General features: G+C 46.6%; 1 protein-coding gene across 5 annotated transcripts in view; it reads left to right on the forward strand.

Annotated features, from left to right (window-relative positions):
• LOC110308282 (guanine nucleotide-binding protein G(s) subunit alpha isoforms short) overlaps window positions 1-18,468 on the forward strand; it is a 49,947-nt gene continuing 31,479 nt past the window's right edge. The window contains exons 1-2 of one of the 5 annotated variants that reach the window (XM_021180753.1): window positions 1-2,362; window positions 2,575-2,949. In XM_021180753.1, coding sequence (XP_021036412.1) covers window positions 4-2,362; window positions 2,575-2,849 — 2,634 coding nt within the window. In that variant the 5' untranslated portion in view covers window positions 1-3 and the 3' untranslated portion in view covers window positions 2,850-2,949. Of the gene's footprint in view, window positions 2,363-2,574; window positions 2,950-18,468 lie in introns of those variants that run through there. The other 4 variants (XM_021180748.1, XM_029473733.1, XM_021180735.1 and 1 more) reach the window with 4 other exon arrangements.

Raw genomic sequence — 18,468 nt, forward strand, 5'->3', positions numbered from 1 at the left:
GTTATGGGCATGTTCAACTGCCTCCACGGCAATAATATGTCAGGACAACACGATATCCCCCCTGAAGTCGGGGAGCAGCCCGAGCAAGAACCTTTGGAAGCCCCAGGGGCAGCTGCCCCCGGTGCTGGGGCTGGCCCAGCCGAAGAAATGGCAACCGAACCGGACTCCGAACCGTCTAACAATGAGCCCGTCCCCGACGAGACTGGGAGTGAGATCAGTGGACCTCCAGAAGACTCCAAATCTGACATCCAAAGCCCCTGCCAGGCCTTCGAGGAAGTCCGAGTGGGTGGAGACTACAGCCCACCTCCGGAGGAAGCCATGCCATTCGAGACACAACAGCCCAGCCTGGGAGCTTTCTGGCCCACTCTGGAGCAGCCAGGACCATCTGGGACCCCATCAGGCCTCCAAGCCTTCAACCCAGCGATTTTGGAGCCCGGGACCCCCACTGGCGCGAGCCCAGGCCTGGGAGCCTATACCCCCCCACCAGAAGAAGCTATGCCATTTGAGTTCAACGAGCCTGCCCAGGGAGACCATAGCCAGCCTCCCTTGCAAGTCCCAGACCTTGCTCCAGGAGGTCCGGAAGCATTGGCCCCCAGAGCTCTTCCCGCGGAGCCCGGGAACATCAGATTTGAAAACGCTGGCTTCCGAGAAGACTACAGCCCTCCCCCTGAAGAATCTGTGCCATTTCAGGTCGGTGGAGAAGAATTCGGGGGCGATAGCCCACCCCCAGGACTCCCGCGAGTCATCCCACAAATCGGCATTGGCGGCGAGTTCCCGACAGTCGCGGTCCCGAGTGCGCTCTGCCTCGCTCCCGCCGAGAACGCGCCTCCCCTCTGGGTCCGAGGCGCCATTGACAGACCATTCCGCGAGGCTGTCAGATCTCCTCCTAACTTCGCATGCGACAGCCCCCCAATGGAGATCACCAGACCCCTGCTTGAGATTGGCAGAGCCTCCATTGGGGTCGACGACGACACCGCTGTCAATATGGACAGCCCCCCAATCGCAAGAGATGGCCCGCCCATCGAAGTCTCGGGAGCCCCAGATAAGAGCGAGTGCGCAGAGAGACCCCCAGTTGAGCAAGAAGCAGCCGAGATGGAAGGAAGCCCTACCACCGCCACTGCGGTGGAAGGAAAAGTCCCCTCTCCGGAGAGAGGGGACGGATCTTCCACTCAGCCTGAAGCAATGGATGCCAAGCCAGCCCCTGCTGCCCAAGCCGTCTCTACCGGATCTGATGCTGGAGGAGCTCCGGATTCCGCGATGCTCACAGATAGCCAGAGCGATACGGGAGAAGACGGGACAGCCCCAGGAACGCCTTCAGATCTCCAGTCGGATCCTGAAGAACTCGAAGAAGCCCCAGCTGTCCGCGCCGATCCTGACGGAGGGGCAGCCCCAGTCGCCCCAGCCACTCCTGCCGAGTCCGAGTCTGAAGGCAGCAGAGATCCAGCCGCCGCCGAGCCAGCCTCCGAGGCAGTCCCTGCCACCACGGCCGAGTCTGCCTCCGGGGCAGCCCCTGTCACCCAGGTGGAGCCCGCAGCCGCGGCAGTCTCTGCCACCCTGGCGGAGCCTGCCGCCCGGGCAGTCCCCATCACCCCCACGGAGCCCGCTACCCGGGCAGTCCCCTCTGCTAGAGCCCATCCGGCCGCTGGAGCAGTCCCTGGCGCCCCAGCAATGTCAGCCTCTGCTAGGGCAGCTGCCGCTAGGGCAGCCTATGCAGGTCCACTGGTCTGGGGAGCCAGGTCACTCTCAGCTACTCCCGCCGCTCGGGCATCCCTTCCTGCCCGCGCAGCAGCTGCCGCCCGGGCAGCCTCTGCTGCCCGCGCAGTCGCTGCTGGCCGGTCAGCCTCTGCCGCCCCAAGCAGGGCCCATCTTAGACCCCCCAGCCCCGAGATCCAGGTTGCTGACCCGCCTACTCCGCGGCCTCCTCCGCGGCCGACTGCCTGGCCTGACAAGTACGAGCGGGGCCGAAGCTGCTGCAGGTACGAGGCATCGTCTGGCATCTGCGAGATCGAGTCCTCCAGTGATGAGTCGGAAGAAGGGGCCACCGGCTGCTTCCAGTGGCTTCTGCGGCGAAACCGCCGCCCTGGCCTGCCCCGGAGCCACACGGTCGGGAGCAACCCAGTCCGCAACTTCTTCACCCGAGCCTTCGGAAGCTGCTTCGGTCTATCCGAGTGTACCCGATCACGATCCCTCAGCCCCGGGAAGGCCAAGGATCCTATGGAGGAGAGGCGCAAACAGATGCGCAAAGAAGCCATTGAGATGCGAGAGCAGAAGCGCGCAGATAAGAAACGCAGCAAGCTCATCGACAAGCAACTGGAGGAGGAGAAGATGGACTACATGTGTACACACCGCCTGCTGCTTCTAGGTAATGCGGCAGCTTCTGCCCCTGGGCAGTAGGGCCGCCCGGGCCACCCGGGGAGGGGGTGGCAGGGCCTTCCGGTGGGGCTTGGGCCTTGCCCGCGGGAGGAGGGGTCCGGAAACCCTGTTAGAAGTTCCAGGGAGGGACCCCCAACTCTGCCCTGGGGTGGGAGAGGGGCCTTTCGGAGAGTTCGGGTGGCCGAACTATATGCCCTCCAGGGAGAAAAGTGGTGCCGAGCGACACTGAGGGTCGTTACCGGCCGGAGGCCAGCGCCAGCGCCAGCGATCGTAGGCTGGACAGGCGGGGGCGTGAGGTGAGCCCAGAACTGCTGGGGTGGGCCCTTCGGGGCTCCCCCGGCTCGATTGTTCGTGACCGCGGTGGGCTAGGGCCATCGGGGTGCGCGCCCCCGCCTCGCCTGGCACGGCTGCTTCGACTCAGACAGCTTGTTGTTGGTGTGTGTTGGTGTCCATTTTCTGTGTTCGCCTGTGCATGACATGCTCAGTGTGTCCCAGTTTCCATCCCAGGCACTTTCAACGTACCCGCCGATTTTATATTTGTACTCTGAAATAGGTTACCTTGTGATTTGCGCCATGGCGTGGCCAAAACTTTCCGTGTCGGTACACTCTGTAATAACCTGTGTGCAGACTCTCTGCAGCGAGCAGAGGGAAAACGCGCAGGCAACGGTGGCGTGGCATCCTGGGTAATCTGCTGGGCCGATGACTGGGGGGAGTGGGGCCTGCCGCCGCGGGCCTCCATAACCTTTTCTCGGTATGTCTCTCTCTCTCTTTTCCCCTTTGCGCTAAGCATATCCTCACTTCTCAATACGTATGTCAAACCCTCCCACCTTAACAGTTGAAAAACCAGACACGCAGGGCTTTGGGGTTGTTCAAAACATGTGTATTTTGTATTCTGTGCACATGCACACACATACTGGATCCACCTGGGGGGGGGGGAGTAGAGCAGGAGGAAGGTTGGGGGGGGTACCTTAGCCCTGTTGGCAAGGCCACATTCAAAACACACAGGGTTAGTTTCAAGGGAGTGGGCGTGGCTGGATTTATATCTATATCTATATCTATAAAATAATTTTCTTCTTAGCGAAGAGCCCGAGGTAAGGCAATCACTTATATTTTTACAGTTTGTGGCAGGAGGGGGCCTAGTTTAAGAAGGTTGGGAGTTGTATGTTGGGAGTACAATCTTGCTTTTGTATTTTAATTGCAATTAAAATAAAAAAAAATAAATACTAAATGTGTGGACACTGCATGGGAAGCTGGGAATAGCCTTGTGAACTGTGTATATGTTTGCATGTCAATCTTGTTTTCAAGCAGCTTTAGCTGCGGGAAGGAGGACTGAAGGTAAGAGCTTCTATAAATCAGTTGAGGATTAAAAAAAATAAAGATTTTTTTTAGGATGACAATTAAAGAAATGTAATGCCAGCCAGATAGGCGCCTTTTGAGGCCCTCATCTTCCATCGCCCACTCCCCAGCTCTCCATGTCCCCAGCTCTCCATGTCCCCAGCTCTTCATGTCCCCTCCCCTCGCAGAAACCCCTCCCCTCATCCTGCAGCCAGAGCCCCTCCCACCACAGACTTCTCATTTCCAACCTGAGGCGTTCATTCTTCTTGCCAGATTAATCAAAACAGCAATTAACAATGGTCTGTATCTATGGCTTAAATAAAATCTTCTCGAGTGAATCTCCACAATTAATTTATTTTATTTTCTCAAACCTGTCAAGGGATCTCAGGATTACAGTGTCTAAGGCTGTGCTCCATTTGTCTGTGAAATATTTGATAATCTGTGATGGTATTTATTAAAGACATTGATGACATGACTGTGCTGCTGTGATGTGCCTCCCACAAATCATTATCTTAGACAGGATGGTCATTTTATTTATGCCTACCTGGGGGAAATATTGGTATCATTGAATCAAACACATGGAAAAGGGAAGTTGCTATAAATTTCAAATGCCCCTGTTACGTGAAAAGCATAGTCCCCTACATGACAAAGCTCGGACTTCACTGCAGGTCCATTTCCATACTCTGAGAAGCTGACCTGTGAGTTGGGGGTGGGTGGGGGCACAGATGTCTGCAGGTAGATGACCTAAAAGACTGTGCACATCTGAATCCCGGTTGGTCCCTTATACTCTGAGGCCGTAGTCACCTCGTTTGAGAAGCAAAGCTCTCCCAGGAAATTTTCATTCAAATGTCCTGCAGTAACAGGACTTCGGTCTTCTGTCTAGCCCCCACCCCCAATATAGGGAGAAGGAGCTTGGAAGTTTATGCTTTCTGCTAATGCAGCTCTCTGCACCAAACATCAGATCTGAGGCCAGCTTCTTTCAGAATAGCAGACGTTTCCCCCTTATATCCCTTAGATTTTTTTTTCTCTGGAGGGGATAATTAAACCCAAACAGAAGCACATTTGGGGGGGGGGTTACCATGGTACTGGCCTGTCTGCCCTTTGTGGATCTCAGCCACTCTGACCTTTCTATGCAGCGTCATCCAGAAAGCAGGCTGCTCAGCCTTGGCCTAGGCCTCGCCTGAGCCTCTAAGATGGCCATTGCTCCCTGCTGCCTGTGACTGCAGCAGCGCTGTCTGTCAAAGCAGGCTGCAGTTTCCCACTAGGCTGCTTTCATTTTGCTGAAGTAACAAGAGAGGGATTGTCTCTGGGTCCCTGTTATTGATTGGGGAGGGTCGAAGCAGAAGGAGAGGATTTACTCACAGTTATGAGACTTTTTCACTAACTGTCTAGCTTCATTACGGTAAACGAGGTATCTATGCCTTCTGCCCCTGAAAACGTAGATCAAATGACCATCCTGAAGCCTGTTCTTCATGTATCACTTCCACAGTCATCTGTTGCTTTAAAAAAAAAACATTTTTCTGTGTGCATACTCTGTTTTTATTGCCCAAACATCATATTGCTAGAATTATTTTTAAAGATAGATGATAGAAAAATAGAAAGATAATAATTCAATAAAAATTCTATAATGTCTAGAGAACTGAGGCTTTTTAACATAATGTAATCAAGGTCTGTTTTCATGTTTCTGTTAGTTTAAAATCTGTGGATTTTTTTTTTCCTTTCTTTTCAAAACTTCACTTAGATATTATTTCTTGGTTTAGAATGGCAAGGGGCTGCTAGATAGTATATTTTAGTATCTCTTGCCTTTATTACAAGCAGGTAAAGCGCTCTGTAGAATATGACCACTATAGTAACGCCTCATTTTTATAGCAAATCATAATTAATTATATAATAATTTATTTGACTACCAAGTGGTACAGTACTGCACTGCAATTCACCGTGCAGATTGTTTGGTTTTTTTTTTTTTTCTGTATTTTTTTTTATGCAGCCATTTTCTTTTTCTAAATCCAGAAGGCCTCCACTGAACTGTTTGGTGCAGTGGGAAGCCCATAGTGTCTCCCAACCCCCAAATTTCAAAGTTAAGGAAAATTTGCATCTTATTTCCCAATAACATCTGCAAGAATAACACGTTTTGCAGAAATCCTTTAAAAAAAATTCAACTCAAAAACATTTTTTTCTAAATAGGTAATTTTATTTTTATCTAACTCATATGATCTACCCTGAGGAGATGGTATGAACCATAGGGAAGGGGTCACCCCCAGTATTGGAAAGGGGGGTGGCTCATGCTTTTAACATTGTTAGTGGCCATCAATGATAATGATGACATGTTTTAATTGCATTTTGCATTTTAAAAAGCCTTCTGATTAGTCACATCAGCCCTTTGAAACAGTACTGGGCAATCAGAGCACTTTATGAGCACATCCACTCCACTCACAGAGATTAAAGGCCGGGGCCTCTCTTTTTTTTTTTTCCTCCCAAGGGTAGCAAGGTAAGTATGTGAAGGACCCAGGCCTCTAATTCTGAGCTGCTAACGCTCACCGAGCCCATTTGAAAAATTCTATATGGCTTTCTCAAAGCTGAGAGCATGACAGTTGGAGTGTTCTCTGTGATCTTAAAATCCCTTGTTAAACGACAGGTGTCTAACAGTCTGTTGCTTTCTGAATTCTAGCCAGGCCCTGACAGACCACCGACTGTAAATGTCTATTGAGTGAACATGAAATGTAAGCTGCCCATTTGGGGGAAGCCATTTTGTGGAGGCTAAATACTCACGTTTGCTTCACTGCTTCCCAACATAACACACACATATACATACACACCCAAATATTCACATACATACAGCACATACACAACACACATACACACACAACACATGCATATACCCACACACACAATGCATACACATATATACCACACACAACACACCGCACACAACACAACACACACAAACATATACACACAAACAACACACACCACACACATACACATACAATATGTACATATACCCACACATAAAAACACACACAATGCATACACATATATACCACACACAACACACCGCACACAACACAACACACACAAACATATACACACAAACAACACACACCACACACATACACATACAATATGTACATATACCCACACATAAAAACACACACAATGCATACACATATTCATAATACACACAACATATACATACATTCACACACATATAACACATATACAACACACATATGCACACATAACATATAACACATACATACATACCGTGCATACACAACACACACAAACGTATACATACATACAACACATATAACACATATACAACACATATATACACACAACACAATACACATATACACATACAACACATAATATACCCACACATACACAACAAACACAACACATACACATACACACAATACAACAAACCACACACAAACATATACACATACAACATACACAACAAACACACATAACATAAAACACACATACATAAATGCACACACAATACATACACACAACATACAACACAACACAGATAAACATACAATATATACAACACATACTCAGCACACATATACACACAACACACACATACACACACGTACACATACAACACATACATATAAATACACAACACACACATAACAGATACACACAACACACAATATAACATAAACAAACACACACAAATACACACATAAAACATACATACATAATACACACATAACATACACACACAAAACACACACACACAGAACATACAACACACACATACATACACAACACACATACCATACCACACCACACACAAACATTCACACACATACCACACATACAACACACATACACACATAACACAACATACCACATACAAACACACACACACATACACATAACACACCACACACACATATGCACACAACACACATTTGCTTCACCCCACACACAAACACACACACACAAGCTTTTTTTTTCCTTTTGTTCTTCTTTTTGTATATAATGTAGCTTTTCCTTGACATCTCCTCTGAGAAAAAAAATCCATGAATAGTTAGTTTTCTTTAGCAGAGCTCAAGCTTATAACAACATCAACATCAGTAACAACAACAACAACTATTATTATTATTATTAATTATACAATTATATTAAATAATAATAATAATAATACAGTGCAGTTGCTTTTGTATGCACATTCCTGAATGGGCAGTGCTGCAGCACACACACAGGGTCTCCAATAACTTTTCTCCTCCTGGTCTTTTAAAAGTAACCCTTATTTTTAGTTTACAACTAAGTCCCATTTTTTTATTTATCAAGAATCCATGCATGATTTTGAAAAGCATTTGCTTTGTTGATTTATTTTGATGCAGGAAATTTAAATTTTTTTAAAAGAGAGGATAGCATAGTTGATTAAAATGGAAACCCTCAACTCTAGGCACATTCCCTTTTTTTTTTTCAATCAGTTTCCCCTCCAAATATGATAGGTCCACCCACTTCTTAGCAAAACTATGCAGCTTTTCAAATGCTGCTGTGTCTTCTAGGAGGCACATAAACAGCAAATGAAAATTAGTTTCTGAACTTTTTTTTAGCCTATGACACAGGTTAACTGCACCTTCCTCTTCCCACAGTTTTCATGAAGTTAAAATTAGTATGCCTTTTGCCTCTTTTAAACTAAAACTTCACAGAAAGAGGAGAACTTTTCTAAGTAGAAACAACAGGGCCAGAGTGAGCAGAGGCCAAGAACTGTGGACACTGGAATTTGGTGTCCGTGGGCCTCTGGTCAGCAGACACCAAGTCTCTGTCTGACCCCACCTAGCACGGTCTTTAGTCCGCTGGATGGAGTGCCCGTTGTTACATCACATTCCTAGGCTGACCTATGGACCCCTGACCTAGGGTCAAGCTCTTCAGAGAGACTAGAAAGAAAATGGGTCCAGCCTTTCCTTTGGAGTTTCAGATGAAGAATCTTTGAGGCCTTTATGCAGCTTAAGAATACTTAGTGGGCAGTTTCAGATGCAAGCTGCCAGAGGAGGCTTAGTCTCCAGAAGACTCAGAGAGGAGGATTATTTCTTCTTCTTCTTCTTCTTCTTCTTCTTCTTCTTCTTCTTCTTCTTCTTCTTCTTCTTCTTCTTCTCTTCCTCCTCCATCTTCTTTCCTTAAAAGAAGAACCAGATCCTAGATGAAGCTTTTTACCATGTAAGAGCTAGAGTGTTTCACATGTGAGCTCCCCCAAATGTTAAGTTTACAACTTCTTTTTTCCCCTTATCTATTTCAAGTGAGGCTTTATTTTATTTTTGTATATTTTCCCTGAGAGACCGTTAACTTGAGCCTAGGCACTCCACACTTCTGGCTTCTACATTTTACTGTTCACTCCTTGTTACAGGGTTTGTAACCACAAGTTAACTCAAACAATAGACAAATGACATCTTGCCAAATTTAGGATGGCATGATAATGTGGCAGAAGAAAGAGAAAACCCTAAGAGGGTCATTTCCCCCCCGCCTCCTGAACAAGTACCATCTTCCATTCCTGCTTGTGCCTCCTCTACCTCCCCTGGGATTAGCTACCTATGTATATACTAGTTCAGGATTGTTAGATAGCTCAGGGGTCAATGTGGTTGTTTTACAAAAAAAGTTGTCTCTAGTTTCCCTTCCCATAACCAGATCACTGCAGAGGCCGAGCAGCTGATGGGAGTGTGGAAGAGGACAAGACCCCAAGAGAGAGGTAAGGACCTATTCCCCTCCCCCCCCAACCCCCAAAATGTTAACTTTTCAATTATTGCCAACCACCACAGGCTTGAGGGGACACAGAATGCTTTGGTCTCTGACACAAGACCTTTGAAGTTAGAATTATTGGAAATATTTTGCATGTGCCACACTGGAAGCGGTAACCAAGGAGCATCAGGCAAGTGACCTGTGAGAGAACCAGAAACACTAAAGAAGTATGCTTCCGGGGTCCTGAGGTAAAACCAACCCCAAACTGCCCTACAGAGTAAGTTATGAAGGCTCAGGAGATCTCAGGAATATTTCCCACTAAACCCAAACAATGGATCTTGCTAAATTTGAATGATTTAGTTAGGGGTGAGGAGAGAGGTATAAAAGTTCCGTCAATTGGTACCCGATTTAAAATCTGATGTGAATCAGTTGGTGTTTCTGACAGTCACACACATTTTGTGTGGGGGACAGTGCAAGTACTTAACCTTTGTTTCGTTTCTTTGATAATGGGAAGGGGGAAAACGCTTATGTGCCTACCTTCTCAGGAGTGTCACGGTCGAGCATGCTCACTGCCACCGCTAACGGAGAGTGACCTCTTATGAAGACTTCAGAACGGTCAGCTGGAGCCTCTCTTCTGACTTGCTGGCTCTTGCCTGTCCTTCTGTCAAAGATTCTGAGTACCTCTCTCCTCCTTCCTACATAACCAGTTTGTCCCTCACCAAACTGGTTGTTAATGTATAAAGAACTCTGAAGACATTCCTACAGGTAACCTGCACCCAGGTAAGTCCAAAACGGCAATTTTTTTTTTTTCACAACAAATGTCAACATGAATGGCCATGATGACACACACAACCCAAAGCTAGGCACAGATGAGTCTAGGACCCCAGAGCTGTAAAGGAAATGAGAGCAAGTATCCTGAAGCTTACCTGCTAGATATATTGAGTCCCCTGGGGCTTCTGAGACCCATCCTGGGCCTGAACCCCAGATTTTAAGGCAGTAAAAGTAGATTACCGGTCTCACTGATCCCTGCATTCCCTGAAGGATACAGTGTCAAGAGTAGGTGGCATTCCTGGGGAAGTGCACAGGTGTATAGTCGCACAAAGGATTCAACCATGTCCTTTCAGAACAGCACGCTCTTCAATCTTTTATTACACGTGGTCATCCCTAAGTGTCCAAGGACCAGGACCAAAGCCCAAAGGGTCACTTCTCGGGAAAGGCAGAGTTTATTTGTAATTTGTCTCTTAAGTTGTTGTATGTTGGTGTTACTGTGTTTAGCATGTCTGGAAAGTGTACGTTTTAATTCCTTGCATTGGCATCGAATGGCTCTGTTGGGCCTAGTGTATGCTTAGATAGCTGATCAATAAAATCACGAGTCACCCAGGAGAGCCTCCTGCCTACTGTCTCCTCAGGTAATCATTTTTTGGTGGTGGGCTTTAGAAAAGTCTAGAGACAGTAACCAAGGGTTGATATTTCAGGTGGCCACTAGATGGTGAGAGGGTATAAGGCAGGAGAGAGAGGACAGGGAAGGCCAGCAAGGTGGGGAAGGACCCTACTTTACTTTCATTCTTTGCCTGCACCTCAAAGTTGAGGCCCGTAGGGACCCCCCAAGTTTAGTCGGATCCACATTTTGTATATTTTGAGCTATGACGTATTCTTTTTGGCTATGCACTGAGACTGTAGGAACATTTAAAGGGTATCTATTTCACAGAGGGGTCTTCTAAGCAACTCCATTGACATTTTGTCACAGGGGGGGGGGGGCTGGGACCTGTTCTGTATACTGTAGATATCTAATATCAATCAGACACACATAAGCGTACACATACACACACATATACACCCACATATGCACATGAACATACATACATACAAACCGCCAGCATGATCACCAAAAGCTACCACTACACACATTTTACACATACATACTACTACTAACAACATACTAACATCACACACACACACATACACACACACACACACACACACACACACACACACACCACCACCACCACCACCTTCTCACAATTAAGTATGATAGCCCAAATCTTTCTAGTGTCCACGAAATGTCACGCACGGTTGAGAGCTTCCCCCCCCCCCATCCCTTGTCCTGAGAAAGCTAGACATCGCACACGGGATATCTTGCTCATCTCCTGATAAGCCATCTGAAGGAAAGTTGCCCCTTTTAGTAGCCAATCAGCAATGTGCACACTAATCGTGCTGGCCTACGTTCTTGGATAGAAGCCATTTCCACAAATGTCTGAGAGTGACCCCCAGATGACCCTAAATAGGAGAGAAGAAGAAATTATTTCAGGCAAATAAACAATGTATTGGTCTAGGACACTGATAGGTTAAAGCCTAACTAGTCAGTGGGTAGCCAGTATCAGGGGCATACATTGATTTTTTTTTTAACTTTATAATTGTACATAGGGCTCTTTAAGTTGTAATAATTAGCATCATGCTAGCCTGTCTCCCTCTGCCTGGTGTGCACTGGTAAATTCTGTTACTGTAGAAGGGATATGAATATCCAGACAACAAGGGAGGGACCTGTACCTCCTGTGTACTCACAGATACTAAAAGAACCTTGACTTAACCTGTGCACACCAGCCTTAACGAGGTACACTCCAAAGACAGCCGTCTACCCGCGGAAAGGTGACCTGTCTGTCACCTTTGTGTGGTAATGAAAGTGAGGTGACCACCACAGTGAGGAGGGGGAGGAGGAGGAAGAAGGAGGAGATTGTCAGAAAGAAAACAGTGGTTCCAGAAGAAGTTCTGACCAAAGACATTTTCTGGTCAAAAGATTGCATTTAGGGCTTTGATAAAATGGTTTGTATGTCCCCACCTAAAAGTAGCATCCGCATCTATCCCCATGTCTACCCTTCAGGTCAAGGCTTAGTTGTCGCTTTAGTGGGCCCAAGTCACCAACTAGCACCTTATCTGTCTCTGTTCTTTTGTTTCTGGGGCTGAATGCAAGGCTTTATAACATGCTGACTGGGACTGTACTCCCAGCTTCTAACTTCTTAAAAGCAAAGGCATTTTCTAGTATTTTCCTCGTCTTCGAGAACGTAAGATTTTCATAGCTATCAGGATAAAGATTAGGGTGAATCAGTCAAAACAGACTGGGTCTGAGCAGTTAGATGCAGCCATGGCAGGTGGGGAACCAGCATTTGACATCCAAACTTCTTGCAGATTCGCTTAGAGTATTTCGGGTTCTGCTAAACAAAGTGCCCCCGAAAACCTCCTCACTGCCTCAATGCACAATCCTAGAAATTACTCAGGGAAAAACCTCAGAAGGTTGACTTTGAGATCTTGCCTGGGACCAAGTACATCTTTCCAAGGAAATGCTTAGAAGACTCAAGGCAGAACCCAAAATCCAATGCCAGATGTTAGGGAGAAAGTTTTTTTTTTTTTTTTTTTTTTTTTTTTTAAATTGGGTAGCCAAAAAACTCTGGGCTATTTATACTTCAGCATTCATGTGACTTCAGTTTCTTTCATTTTTTGCTCTTAGGAGGAGAGCACAGAAGGTCATTTTGTTTTGCCAAGCAGATATGCAAGTGAGGATTTAAGACGTACACTTAGGAGGGATCCCACTTTCTAGTGGGAGTATTTGGAAATGTTTCATGTTATCACTTTCCTATGTTGTCTCAATGGGGAAGAAAGTCCAATAGTCGGGGGACTGGTGTACAGAGAATCTCCAGTGTTTGCAGAGGGTCCTAGGATGATGGAGAGAGCACTGGTTTAAGCTCAGGGGTTTTGCTGGGACCTTGGTTGATTCTAACACTTGAGTTTAGAGTTCCATGTGCTTGCTTGCCAGGTGATGTCCAGGAAAGACTAATGATACATCTTGAAGTATTCAAGCTTACCTGAGGTTCTGCCATGGCCAAAGGGGTACCAAATTTGATGAGTTCCTTTAAGAGGAAGCCAGAAACTTCCCATGTCTCCCAGGTCTATGTGTATGAAGTACTCACAAGGGGTTTTAGGCCAGGAACATCTGGAGAAAGTGGGTCACAGAGTATAAACTCAATTTATTTGGCAGACAAATCTAAAACCAACATAGCGAAGGCTCACCCCCAGACTCAAGGTGCCCGGAAGTAAAACATTTTCACCCGGGGGAGTCCTTGAGGTAGCTCCCAACGGGAGGAAGGAAGGAAGAGCCTGACTGCCTTAAGTAGAAAATGGAGCCCATCTCATTTGCACCCCAAGTTCACAGCAGGAGGGAGGAAACAAAAGGCCCTGGGGCATTTTACCTGTTTGTTCTTTTCCTGTTCTCTCTCTTTTCTTGTTTTATTTTTCTTTTCATTTTCAGATTTTTTTTTTTAAAGTAGGATCTTTTTGTAGGGAGAACCTTTCTGAGCCAGAATTTATAAAATGCATATATACTTTAAAGGAAAGAAGGGAGAACACCCACTATTTAGGGCTGGGAAGTAGGAAAATCGGAACAAAGGAGGGCTGTTCAGAACTGGCTGGCAGATGGCGCTCCGAGTTTACAATTGAGAGCCTGGTGTTAGAAAATTCAAGCCTGCGCCTGCTTCAGGCAGCCCCCTCCCTTTATCTTCCTTCCCAGGGACGTAGCTCCGCCCCAGGCCTAAGAATGTGGGGTTTTTTTTGTTTGTTTGTTTGTTTTTAAGGTTTCAGGACAGCAATTGATATCTGGTGACAAGTATCCCCACTTTGTAGACCTTAGGAGGTCAGAAAGATAAAATACAGTGGGGTGCAAACCTGGAAGCCCCCTTTTCCTGGGCTTTGGCCTCCTGTGTAACAGTGCTAAGCTCTCATTCTTCCAGGAACAGTTCTGAGACCCTAAACATCCTTCTGTCTTTTGGGGAAAAGGTTGGGGGAGGGGTTCTTTCCCAGTTTAGAATCTTTTAATTCTATTAGGAGAACTTTTAAATAGAAGGTGTTGGTTAGCATCTCTGCTCCCCCCAGGCATAACACACACACACACACACACACACACACACCTTTGAATGGGTCCTTAAATGGCAGATGGTGTAGGAAAAACATCTTAGGCCATCTTTTGTCCTTTAACAAATGACTATTTCTTGGTCCCCTGCCTGGAGCTATCTTGTGTAGTAGCAGAGGTCAGAAATTTCATTCCTTTTCACCCAGCCAAGGGCTGGAAAAGAAATGCATACATAAGGACGAGGGGTACTTGCCCTGATCCCACTTCCCTGCCTCCTCCACAGCTACTGAGGAAGGTACATGGGCCTCCCTAGGAAGGGGCTGCAGACTCTACAGGGAACTTACCCTCTTCCACTAAGGCCAGCCTTAGTACTTCATTCTCCATAGCTTCTTCTATTTCTCTTCTAAAATGTAACAGTCAGAGAAATAAGATACAAAGTATTAGCTCAGGCTAACATTTCTGTACTCTGCTAGTCAATTCTTTTCAAACTTTGTTACAACTTTCCTTCCCTCTTGCCCGCTTTTGTTTATCTTTTGTTTTGTTTTCCTGAAGGTTTAAAAGGGTGGTCTTGTCTTTTCTCTCTCTCTCTCTCTCTCTCTCTCTCTCTCTCTCTCTCTCTCTCTCTTTCTTTCTTTCTCTTTCTTTCTTTCTTTCTTTCTTTTATTTTTTATTCTTTACCCCCACCTTCAGGGCTTCTGATATGTGAACTTCAAGGCTGTCCCTAGGTGTTAGTGATATGGGTATAGGTAAGCAGCCCGTTCTAGTACCAGTGGGCCTACCCACCAGAGGTCAGCAAAGAGCTCAGAATAGCTGGGTCTGCTTGCAAATGTGGGAACTGGTAGAATTCTCTAGATCAAATGTAGACAACCTAAACAGAAAACCGCCCCATATTTCAAAGGTGTGTGTGTGGGGGGGGGGGATCATCCTGCCTTAGGTCCCTGGGCACTTAGTTTGAACACACTGGAGGGGATGAAGTTTTGATCTGTTGTGATTTGATGGAGTTCTTTCTCAGACCAACTCCAAACACACAAATTCTTGCCTTATCAGGTACCTCACCCTCCTAGAGCCCCTAATCCCGTCTGGGGACCCAATGCCCACTTTCACTTCCCACTGAAAACCTTCCCATGCCTCAGAGTTGGCCTGGCCCTTTTTCTTTTAGGAGTAATGTTATTGTTAAAATGAAGTCATAAGATTACAACCCCGCCCCTAGCCCCGGACCCCCAGCCCCAAACCCCACTCCAGCCCCTGCCCTGTTGTGAGTGTCCTTATCTCTGGCTCCTCACCCAGATGTGTGGCTAAGAAGTATTTATTAACCATGGGTCCCAGGGTTCTTTATTTGGTTTCCCCCACCCCAGGCGTATGTACAGAGGCCAGTTCCCTCCTTCTGCCATCTCTTCACAGATCCTTGACTTAATTTAACCTTTTCACTCTGGTAGGGAACAGGGGAAAGGAATCTGGATCCCTCTCCCCTCCTTGCTTTCCTTTTTTCTGGGCTTTTGAAGTCTGTGGGGCCTTAAGAACTACTTGTCAGTTAAGATCACTTCCCTTAGCTAGTTCTTTATGGTTGGGTGGTGGGAGGGAAAGGGGCGAGAAGGCTACAAAGGGCATGAGGAAAAGAAGCCCCAGAAGATGTATGAGAAGAAGAGTCAAGCCAAAGTAGAGAAGAGAGAGCAGAAGGAAAGACTCTGCCATGTTAGTGCTTTAGTCCAGAGGAAGTCCCTGCCCTAGGGAAACTTCAAGTCTTGGAGAAAATCAGGGTTTTGAGTAGTGATCGCTGCCCAAGCAGAGATGGACAGCTATCAGTGAACAGGAATTGAGCACAGCTAGGCTTGGCTGGGCTTAATTAAGCAAGGAGGAAGAAAAAAGAAGGCTCAGAGGGTGACTAGATTTCAAGACCCACTTGGGAAAGCAGCAACCAGGAGGCTGGTGGTGGATCCAGGATGTCACCATGGCCCTGTGGGGTCTGGCCACTGGCTTCTCTGTCCCAACAGGCCCCATTTGCTTCCTTCAGAGTTTCTTACCTGAATCCAAATGATTTTGTTTAATTTTCACGTTAGTCTCCCCCCCCCCCCACACACACACCCTTCTGCCACAACCCGATTTTCTGAGCGTTTCCACATGCTTCGCCCACTGAGTGGTTTTGTTCTATTTTGTTTTAAGCAATCTGGCACGCCATGGACCTTTTTTTGTCAGAAACAGAAAAACAAAACAAAACAAGAAAACAACCCACCCTATCTTTGTGAGTCCTTTGTTTCAATAATTATCCAGAACAAAGCCAGGGCAGTGCTATGGGTGGACGTGAGCACTTTGTCCACTGAACATACATTTCGGAGATTAAGGAAATCCTGAGAGTTTTGCAAGTTGATGGCTCTAAGAATTTGGCACCAGCCAGGTTCCATATGGACACTGTTTTCTGTCATTTTTTTCCCCTTCCTTCCTCCCTTCCTTCCTTTTTTCCACCCCACCACCCCGCTTTGAAAAACAACTTTTGAAGGTCTCCTGGGTACCTTCAGTTGAGAGGAAGGTACTTCTCTCCAGTAAGGAAGAGTAAGGGGAAAAAGAAGGGGTGGGTTAAGCCAGAGGACAAGGGGACAAGATTGATAGCTCAGCACTGGGGTCAGGGCACAGGCTGAAAGACACCATAACCAGACACAAGTCAAAAGAGTGCAGCCTCGGCTTCCTGGCTGTAGTCAGGAAAATATTCTGTCAGCTGCCTCTCTATCCTATGCTCTACTCTCTAGGTCAAGTTTAACAAAACAAAACAACTCAAACCCCAGCCCAGTTGGTTGTGCTAGGACCCTATTCTTCCACATTTGGGTTTTTGATTCGGCTCCTTCTCACGATTTAGATTCCCCCACCAGGAAAAGTTGTTGACCCTCCCCAACAAGCACCAAGAGTTAGAAATGTGTTGCTAATTGATTTGAGCTGAATTTGTATTGCTTTGAGACTTAGCAAAAACGGCTTGAGGTTGAAGGGAGCACAGGGTTGCTGTTCTCATAAGCCTAGAGAAGGACCCCTCCCCACCACACACACCAAACATGCTCATACAGGGAACCTTCTGTGACATTTTGGAATCTTTGGAATGGGGGTATCACAGCGGTTCTGAGAAAGAAAAAGGGGAAATTAAATGGGAATTTAGCATAAAATCGACGTGCCAGCTTTAGGCAGAGAGTCACTCTCTAGCATGGTTCCAAATGAAAACAGTTGTCACCAGTTAACGTTTCCACAGTTTTGACCATTGGCAGACCTCAGATTTACTCCTGTGTAGATTTTGTTAACCTTGGCAAAGCACATGGGAAACTATCTAGTCTACTATACATATGAGCCCATTTTCCCTCCCTGATAAGTTGTCCCCAAATTTCCAATCAACACGTATGTTAAATGTTCTTGTTTCTTGTCTGCTTGCCTAGTAGCCTTACTACGCATGCAGTAGCTGCCCACGTGTCTACCACACCTCTCAAGAGGATGAGTCCTGCTCAGGTTGGTGAGTCTGCCTTGATTTGGGCATTTTTATTCATTCATTCATTCAGTCAGTCAGTCCACTCAGTACATAAACACCGGAATGTGCCCTTCCCTGAGTGGAAGCCAACGGTATAAGACGTGGTTCTCCCCTTATGGTCCTGTGGTTAAAAATCAGACACAGGAAGTAGACAATGGTGGGTAATTTCTAGGAAGGCATTCTGTGAGAGTAGATACAGAACGTATGCAAAGATGGTTTCACTGGCCTTTCAAGAGCGTTCTAACCCAAGTCAGCAAACTAAATCAGAACTGACATGACATGATGCTGTTCTAATAAGTAAGCTGCAGGAAACCCAGGAGAACTTATCTCTGAGGGTCAGAATAAACAGACATCTGCCTCTAGGACAACCAACTCTTCACATCTTCGTGTCAGCCTGAGGCTGAGGAAAGTAGCTATGGTTGGCAGCCAGAGTACTTTCATACTGCCACAGCCTTCTGCCCTCCTTCTTAGCTCTGATCCACCATCTTAGATCCTAGCCTGCCCTCCATCTTAGCTCTGATCCACCATCTTAGATCCTGGCCTGCCCTCCATCTTAGCTCTGATCCACCATCTTAGATCCTGGCCTGCCCTCCATCTTAGCTGTGGTCCACCATCTTAGATCCTGGCCTGCCCTCCATCTTAGCTGTGGTCCACCATC

This window comes from Mus caroli, chromosome 2 (assembly GCF_900094665.2).
Source record: "Mus caroli chromosome 2, CAROLI_EIJ_v1.1, whole genome shotgun sequence".
Classification (NCBI taxonomy): domain Eukaryota; kingdom Metazoa; phylum Chordata; class Mammalia; order Rodentia; family Muridae; genus Mus; species Mus caroli.